The sequence below is a fragment of the Dermacentor andersoni genome, chromosome 10 (genome assembly GCF_023375885.2).
Source record: "Dermacentor andersoni chromosome 10, qqDerAnde1_hic_scaffold, whole genome shotgun sequence".
Lineage (NCBI taxonomy): Eukaryota > Metazoa > Arthropoda > Arachnida > Ixodida > Ixodidae > Dermacentor > Dermacentor andersoni.
The window spans coordinates 13,936,322-13,945,554 of NC_092823.1; the positions used below are offsets into that span (position 1 = coordinate 13,936,322).

General features: G+C 60.7%; 1 protein-coding gene across 1 annotated transcript; it reads left to right on the forward strand.

The window, feature by feature from the left end:
• The first annotated feature begins 580 nt into the window (after positions 1-580).
• Positions 581-6,848, forward strand: LOC140213704 (uncharacterized). The gene is made up of 3 exons (XM_072284950.1): positions 581-1,750; positions 3,532-4,485; positions 6,843-6,848. The coding sequence occupies exons 1-3, from the start codon at positions 581-583 to the stop codon at positions 6,846-6,848; spliced, it is 2,130 nt and encodes a 709-aa protein (XP_072141051.1).
• Positions 6,849-9,233: the final 2,385 nt, after the last annotated feature.

The window sequence follows — 9,233 nt, forward strand, 5'->3', positions numbered from 1 at the left end:
TGCGCTCTCATAAGCCGTCAGCGTCTCTCCGTGGGTTGGACTATGGTGCGTGCCCACGAAGACCTTCACGTCCCCACGTGCACCTTTTGTGCTACGTACGGCCACGGCCGCACCACGTGTCCGGTTCGCGCCGACGCTGCGAAAGCAGTATGCATGCGTTGCGCGGGCAATCACCTGAGCGCCACATGCACGGTGCGCATGGGAGACGAGGCGGTGCGCTGCGCGGAGTGCGATCGGGCTGGCTTATCGTCTGCCCACCCAGCAGGGTTCCCGCAGTGCCCCATCTTGGTGGAGAGGGTGGCGCGGCTGCGAGCGCGCACAAACTATGGCGGGCAGTAGCGCGGCGGGCGCGGCGGGAATGGGGGGCTGCGGGCGAATGGGGGAGCGGGATGGCGCGGCGGGAATGGGGGGCTGCAGGCGAATGGGGGAGCGGGATGGCGCGGCGGCGGCGGCGAGCGAGCGACCCGGCGGGGGGAACGCCCGTCGAGACGCGGCACGCGCGGAGTCGGCGGTGAGCATTGCGTTTATGCAATTAAATCTAGATCATGCCAGACTGGCCTCGCAAAACTTGGGCGACCGCATGTCAGAGACGGGCGTCCCGCTGGCGGCCGTTTCCGACCCCTACAGGCCCGGAGGCAAGCTGCCACGTATGCCGCCGGACTTCAACGTGTATGCCATCGACCGGGATCCGGCGGCAGCGGTGATTACGCGAGGGCCGCCATACGACGTCTCCCCCCTGCTGCTCTCCAAACTGGTGGTCGCCGTGTACTGTCAGACACGCGATTTCCAATTCGTGTTTGTTTCCGCGTACGCGCCGCCCCATCGATCGATGGACGACACCTTTTGCGGCATCGAGGAGGCTATCGCGAAGGCCCGCACGCCCAACATCGTCGTCGCGGGCGATTTCAACGCGAAGCACCCGGCGTGGGGTCCCTGTGCGGGAGACGAACGCGGCGCCCGCCTTATAGAGTTTGCCGGGGCGAACCGCCTCGTTGTTCTCAACGATCCCCAGTCGCCACCAACGTACGAGACGCGCTACGCGGCCAGCTGGCTTGATGTCACACTGGCGGCGCCGGCCCTCGTCGCGGCTGGGTTCGATTGGACCGTTCGCGAGGACACCACGTTCTCGGAACATAAGAACGTTGCGGTTCGCATCGGCGCAGTTCGGGACGGTCGTTCTCGCCGTCTGACCCGCTATGCGCGGGAGGAATTGTTGACCGCCCTCGCAGGCGAGCCGTGGTTCGCGCGGGTTTCGGGGGCTACCCTACAATCACCGGGCGCTCTCGACGAGATACTTGCGGGGTTCCAGCGGCTCTTCGACCGGTATTACCGGGCAAACCTCCGCCCTGTCAAGGGCCCGGGGAGACCCTGGTCGACCCCGGCGCTGGCGCGGGAAAGACGCGCTGTGAACGCGTTGCGGCGCAGATTCCAGCGCTGCGCGGCGGAGGAATTGCGGGCGCAATTCCGCGCGGAATACAGCAGGGCCCTCGCGGTCTTTCGCTGCCATGCTCGCGCGGCCAAGACCTCGCACCTCCGCGCGTGGTACACTAGTTGTACGCGGCGTTCCATCTTCTCCGCCGCGTTTCGGGAGGCATTCAGCAGGGTGCGCCCGCGACAGTGCCTGCCGCCGCTCGAGCTGCCCGACGGAACCCGCACGGCCACACACTTAGAGTCGGCGGCCCTCCTACTGAGGACGCACGTGGCGGTGGATGATCCCTCTTCCGACGGTCCCTACCACGCAGACATGAGGGTGCTAGCGGCGTCGCCCTATTATACGCGTGTACGCGACGCGCCTTTTACGGCAGCCGAATTGCAGTGGGTCCTCCGGAAAACGATGGACGCATCTGCACCCGGGCCGGATAGGATTACGCCCTATATTATCAAGGGGCTCGCGCGGTCGCATGGCGCTTTTCTGCTCGGGCTCTTCAACGCGGCGCTCGCGCTGGGTTACTTCCCCCGTCGCTGGCGCACGGGGCGAATCATTTTCATTCCTAAACCGCAGCGCGCGCCCGAATTACCCGCCTCGTACAGGGCTATCTGCGTCACATCGGCACTGGGCAAGGTGCTTGAGCGCCTCTTGAACGGCCGATTATATTATTTTTAGAGCGCAGCTCTTTGGCGTCCGTTCCTGGGTTTCGCGTCGTCGTCGGCGTTGTCGTCGGCCTCGTAACCAGCTCCGCCCCCCTTTCATCCCCCCAGCGCTAGCAGCGACCGACTGATACCGCTGGATGCCGCTGACGCCGCTAGAGAGTCAAGATAACGTGACTGCATAGAACACCGTCGCCGCCATGCAGAAAGAGGAGGAAAGGGTCCCCCCCCCCCCTGTTCTTGTGTGGCGGATAGGGTGCTCTTCAGTTGCCGACGCGCCGGTTATTTCACGTAGGCCCCGGCACGTCGACGAATACGTGACCACCTTCCCACGGCTAGACCTGGTTCTTAGCGCTGCGGAAGCGAGGGTATCATATTGTTTGTGTCGGCATCGGCGGTGTTGTCCCTGAAACCAACTCCGCAGCTGGGGTTGACTCACTATCGGCGTCAGCGGCATCAGTCAGTCGCTGCTATCTCTTCCCTCCTCCCTTTATCGTGTTGTCCGCTTGCTGCGCGCGCTTCTGCCCCCATCGTTTGCCGCTGGGTGTACACGCCGCCCCCCTCCCCCCTCTTCCTGCGAGTCTCCGGTTGTCAAAGCGCCGGCTCGAACTTAATTCCTTTCTTCGCTCCTCCTCCAATGCAACCCCTGTGCGGTGGCAATCAGAGAGCCAGATCGGTGGCGGCGGATGTGTATATGTGCACCGCCCGAGCCGAAATTGCCGCTGCCGTTCGCCCTGTGCGGTGGCAATCAGAGAGCCAGATCGGTGGCGGCGGATCTGTATATGTGCACCGCCCGAGCCGAAATTGCCGCTGCCGTTCGCCACTGCGAAATTATCTTGCTGGTAGTAGCTGCCTACTTCGCCCCTACCGCACTCACGAAAGACGTCGTGCACTTCCTGCAACTCGCATTAACCGTCCATCGATCCACACCGATGTTAGTAGTGGGGGACTTTAATGTTGACATAAAGACAAACAGCAATTTCCTAACACTTATGCGGGAGAACATCCCGTTCCTCTCGCTCGTAACGCGTCCCACGGCTGTGACAACCTCGCGAGGCACTTGTATAGATTTCGTCTTTGAGAATCAAGCATTGGTGTACCAAGTCGAACATATATCAGTCTATTTCTCCGACCACAAAGCTTCCTTCATGACTGTCAAGAACTGTTAGTGGAGTCTTTGTTAAAGGAATACGTGTGAAAAATAAAAAAAAAATTCTGTGATAGCGCATACATGTGTTGCTCGATTTCTTTGCCTCAATCTATCGAAAAGGTGAAACAGCTTATTTGCTGCGCTCAAATTTCGCATTAGGAAGTAACGTAATCGTCGGTAATTTTTTTTTGAAGAGCGGCGGACACCTGCACGAACATCAATACGGGTTTACCCACGGCAGGAGCGCTGTCATGGCCTTACATGCATTAAAAACTCGCCTGCTCGCACTCAAGGCGGCCAAGACACCGGCCATTCTCATGTCGCTGGATTTTCGCGGCGCCTTCGACAGCGTGTGGCACCCCCTCGTTCTTAAATTCTTTAGGGACCGGGGGCTACCGAGCAACTTATACCATCTTCTTCGCTCTTTCCTCGAGGACCGCCGTGTGGAATTCACCTCCCACGCGGGCGAGGTCGAGGCCAGGCCGTCGCTGGGTAGCCCTCAGGGTTCACCACTGTCTCCACTTTTGTGGAACGTCATCGTGCATGAGCTTCTTGAGCTTCCCATGCCCACCGGGGTGACCGCACAGGCGTACGCCGACGACACCATTCTCGTCGTTTCGGCCAAGACGCGTGACGGGCTCGGCGCGGCGGGCTCGGAGGCTCTCCGGCGAGTGGTAGCATGGGCTGAGCGCGCCAAGGTCTCCCTCAACATGGACAAGTGCCACTGCGTCCTGTTTTCTCATGGGCATGGCGGTATGGAGCGCGTCCACCCTACCATCCGCCTGGGCGCCTCGGGCAAGGGCCTGAAATTCGTGGAGGCCCTCAAGGTCTTGGGCGTGACTTTTGACAGGCGTCTCCACTTTTTTCAACACGCCGACGGCCTCAAAGAGAAGGCCGAACTTCTAGCCTGCCGGGCGCTGACGTTCGTGCAGATGCAGGGCCCCCTGCAGCCGGCGGCATTAACTCACCTTTACCATCAGGTGATGCTGCCGGCCCTCACGTACGCGTCGGCGATATGGTGGTCGGTCAAGCCTGACTGCAGACTCAGCGCCCGCGTCACAACCATGCAGCGCACGATCCTGCTGGCGTTGACGGGAGCATACCGGACGACGCGCACGGCCTCCCTTCAGGTTTTAATGAGGGTGCCGCCACTGGCGCTTGAACTGGACAGGACCGCGGCGGAGTTTAGGCTCTTCGCCCTGCGTGAGGCGGTCGAGTTCGGGGACTTCGCGTTCTCCCCGGGTGACGTACTCTACCCCGCCGACCCTTGGGGAGTACACCCGGCAGCGCTACGCGCGTTTTCGTTTGCGCAACTGTCGGCGCCGGAGGCGCGCGGCAGGTCGCGCGCTCCGGGCGTTCATGTCTATACCGACGGCTCTTATACGCCGCGCTCATCGGGTGCCGCCTTCGTCGTTCTCGGCCCGCGGGAGCGGATCGGCGCGGTGGGCAGATTTCGAGTGTACGCCGCCACGAGTGCCTATTGCGCCGAGGTCATCGCTTTTACAGAGGCCTTGATTTAGTTGTGCGGCCATCGGCAGACGGGCGCGGTATCTTTATATACCGATTGCCTTTCTCTGCTGCAAGCGCTCGCGGCGCCTGGATCGGCCGACCCCCGCATTGTTCGTATTCAGACCGCGCTCGGGGAGGTTGCCTGCCGATGCGAGGTGCGTCTATACCACGTGCCCGGGCATTGCGGTGTTTCTGGAAACGAACTTGCCGACTTCTGGCGTCGCGGGCCGCTAGGTACGGGCTGGATCGCAGAGCGCCCCAACCTTTTAGATCAGTCCGAAATGCGTTCAAGGCGGTCCAACGAGAGCGGTGGGCACGGTTATGGCGCGAGAATCACGCGGACACGGCGCTTTTTCGCTGGGTGCCGCGCCTCGAGGAGGCGCCGTCCTTTTTTCGCCCTCCACGGCCTCTGGTAACCCTGCTTACGGGGCACGGCCGCTTCCCTTTTTATTTTCACCGTTTCGGCCTTGCTCACGACTCTCTGTGCCCATGCGGCACAGAGTGCTCTTCTCTCGAACATTACTTGGGGGAATGCAGCCTTACTAGACCGTTGGCCGCCTCTCTCGAACCGCAGAGCTCTTTGACGAGGCTAGACTTGCTCGTGCTTTTGCGCTCCAGTCGCAATAGAGCGATCTTGATCCAAATCGTTCGGGTCGTTAGTGAACACCTGCCAGATTACGTCCGATGACGTTCTCGCACAGATACGCTCTTTAAGATCAATGTTAACCCCTTACCGTTTGCGCGCCGGCCATGGCCGGGTGGGCTGAAGAGATGCCTCCGGGGAAGCGTCCGGCATCTCGCTGGTGTCCTCAGTGTGGGTGCGCGTGGAGCCCGCCGGGCGCAAATGGTCCGCGGGGCCCCTGAGATCTGCAACGAGGCCCCCCCCCCCCGCGACCCCCATCCGCCAGGTACGTCGCGGGGGGTTGCGACGTACCTTTTTTTTAATTTTTTTTTCTTTTTACAAGTACACAAATACACGTCGGATTGCGGGGGCCGCTGTCGTCCTGTCGACCGGAGACGGCGGGGCTTCGCGCCCCTGGCGACACGGCCTCACGTAACCGACCGGCTGTGCGACCTTTCGGTCGGTGTTCGAGAAAACCGTGATGCTGCGCCACCTTGGTCTTTGAACCTTTGACCAATGCCGCAATCGTCGAGGACGGATGCACCCCGTAATTGCAGGTTTCGACTACTCGCTGGACTCTGCCGTTCGAAGGGAACTCGCCTTATCAAGCGGCTACCATCACCTCCTGTCGTTTCCACGAACGAGCCGGGAGCGCCCTCATCGGCCACACCATCTTTCCGGAGGGCTGCCGAGAAGGACGCTAACAACCGGGCGTCGTGACACACGTATCGGAAGGGCGACTCTCGCCTGACGCGCCGTTGCGCTGCGCGGCGGCAAGCCTCTGCACTCGCCTGACACAGTGGCGGACCGCTTTTGCACTACCTCCGGGATCGGCCCCGCCATTCTACTTCGGAGGACGTCCCTGGAACTCAAACGGCCGTCTTTCGTGCAATCCGGTGGCGACCGTACAGTGTACACCGTGGCGCAAGCGAGAGGACACGTCACGTTACAGTAACACAGTGTCAGCTGCGTGTTTGTGTACTTCCGTGTACAGTGTTTTCTTTTTTATTAATTTTTACCTTTTAATTTTATTTATTGTCCCTCCCGTCCATACCATGACTTTATTCTCTCCTGATGGATCGTTGATCCTTTTCTTGCCTCTCCTTTTACTTTATTTCTGCCTTTTTTCTCTTTGTTTTCCTGTTGCTTGTTTACTTATTATTTCTTACTTTTCTTAGTTTTTTTTTCTCATCATTTTCATGGCCACGTCCATGCCCTCACGTCTCCGCCTCATTATTTCATTAAAACATAGCCCTGTGCGAGGGTTTCTGCCCTCGATGAGACACCTTGGGACACACGTGCGTTACCTATGCCCACACTTTTATTTTTTCAATTGGCTTTTCTTCACCAAGACATGCGCTTTGGGTATTACTTAAAAACCCCTTTTCATTTATGTTAAATTGGCTTTAAACCTGGTATGCATTTTTGCAGGGACAGGTTCTCCCCACCCTTTATTTTTGCCTTTGCTTTCAGGAATGACGGGGAAGTAGTCGGCCGGGGCCGGGCCGCAAAAGCACGTGCAGGTCTTCCTTCGCCAACGCGCCCCGTGGCTCGAGAGAGGCGGCTAACGGTCTCGTAAGGCTGCAGTCGCCCAAGTAGTGTTCGAACGATGTGCACTCTGTGCCACAAGGGCACAGAGAGTCGTGAGCGAGGCCGAAGCGGTGGAAGTAGAAAGGGAAGTGGCCGTGCTCCGTGAGCATGGTGACCAAAGCCCGCGGAGGGGGAAAAAAGGTCGGTGCCTCCTCGAGGCGCTGCACCCATCGAAACAGGGCCGTGTCCGCGTGGTCCTCGCGCCACGATCCACCGCTCTCGTTGGACCGCGTGGAACGCAGCGCGAACCTACCTAAAAGGTAGGGGCGCTTTGCGGTCGAGCCCGTACCTAGCGGCCCGCGACGCGAGGGAGTCGGCGAGCTCGTTGCCGAAAACGCCGCAATGCCCGGGTACGTGATATAGGCGCACCTCGGACAAGCGGGCAACCTCCCCGAGCGCGGTCTGAATGCGAACAATCCGGGGGTCGGCAGAGCCAGGCGTCGCGAGCGCTTGCAGCAGAGAAAGGCAGTCGGTATACAGAGATACCGCGCCCGTCTGCCCGCGGCCGAACAAGTAAGTCAGGGCCTCCGCAAAGGCGATGACCTCTGCGCAGTACGCGCTCGTGGCGGCGCACACACGAAAACGGCCCACCGCTCCAATCCTTTCCCGCGGGCCGAGGACGACGAAAGCGGCGCCCGATGAGTGCGGTGCATAGGAACCGTCGGTGTAAACATGAAGGCCCGCGGCACGTGACCTGCTGCGCGCCGCCGCCACCGACAATTCCGCAAACGAAAACGCGCGCATCTCGGCCGGGTGTACTTCCCAAGGGTCGGCGGGGTAGAGGACGTCATGCGGGGAGAACGCGAGGTCGCCGAACTCGACCGCCTCGCGCAGGGCGAAGAGCCTAAACTCCGCCGCGGTCCTGTCGAGCTCGAGCGACAGTGGCGGCACCCGCATTAAAACCTGAAGGGACGCCGTGCGCGTCGTCCGATACGCGCCCGACAGCGACAGCAGGACCGTGCGCTGCACGGTTGTCACGCGGGCGCTATGTCTGCAGTCGGGCTTGGCCGACCACCACACCGCGGACGCGTACGTAAGGGCCGGCAGCATCACCTGATGGTAGAGGTGTGTTAATACCGCCGGCCGCAGGGGTCCCTGCATCTGCACGAACGTCAGCGCCCGGCAGGCCAGATGATCGGCCTTCTCCTTAAGGCTGTCGGCGTGTTGAAAGAAGTGAAGGCGCCGTTCAAAGATCACGCCCAGTACCTTGAGGGCCTCCACGAATATCAAGCCCCTGCCGGAAGTGCCCAGGCGGATGGTAGGGTGGACGCGCTCCATACCCCCGTGCCCGTGGAAAAACAGGACACAGTAGGACTTGTCCATGTTAAAAGTGACCTTCGCGCCCTCAGCCCATGCCACCACCCGCCGAAGAGCCTCCGAGCCCGCCGCGCCGAGCTCCTCGCGCGACTTAGCCGAGATGACGAGAATGGTGTCATCGGCATACGCCTGCGCGGTCACCCCGGCGGGCATAGGAAGCTCAAGGAGCTCATGAACGATAACATTCCACAGCAGCGGAGACAGCGGCGAACCTTGAGGACTGCCCAGCGACGGGCTGGCCTCGACCGTGCCCGCGTGGGAGGAGAACACCACTCGCCGGTCCTCAAGAAACGAGCGAAGCAGATGGTACAGGTTGCTCGGTAGCCCCCGGTCCCTAAAGAATTTAAGGACCAGGGGGTGCCACACGTTGTCAAAAGCGCCGCGGATGTCAAGCGACATGAGGATGGCCGGTGTCTTGGCCTCCTTGAGTTCCAGCAGACGACTCTTCAAAGCATATAGGGCCATCACGGCGCTCCTGCCGTGAGTAAAACCGTATTGGCGCTCGTGTAAGTGTCCGCCGCTCTTCAAAAAATAGTATAGCCGGCCGTTTAAAAGGCGTTCGAGCACCTTGCCCAACGCCGACGCAACAGAGATCGGCCTGTACGAGGTGGGCAACTCGGGCGCTCGCTGCGGTTTCGGGATAAAAATTATCCGCCCCGTACGCCAGCAACGGAGGAAGTAACCCAGCGCGAGCGCCGCATTGAAGACCTTTAGAAGGAATGCGCCATGCGAACGTGCGAGCCCCTTGATAACATAGGGCGTGATGTTGTCCGGCCCGGGTGCTGATGCGTCCATCGTTTTCCGAAGGACGCTCCGCATTTCCGCGGCCGTAAAAGGCGCGTCGCTCGCACGCGTACGATAGGGCGACGCCGCCAGCACCCTGATCTCTGCGTGGCGGGGCCCGTCGGAGGAGGGGTCGTCGATCGCTATCTGCGTCTTCAGCAGGAGGGCCGCCGA

Excerpts from the sequence above, each read along its gene's own strand:
- LOC140213704 (XM_072284950.1), top strand. The coding sequence starts at position 581 with ATGTCAGAGACGGGCGTCCCGCTGGCGGCCGTTTCCGACCCCTACAGG. Across the intron at positions 1,751-3,531 it reads CCTACCACGCAGACATGAGG|GCGGCCAAGACACCGGCCAT; the intron begins GTGCTAGCGGCG and ends CTCGCACTCAAG.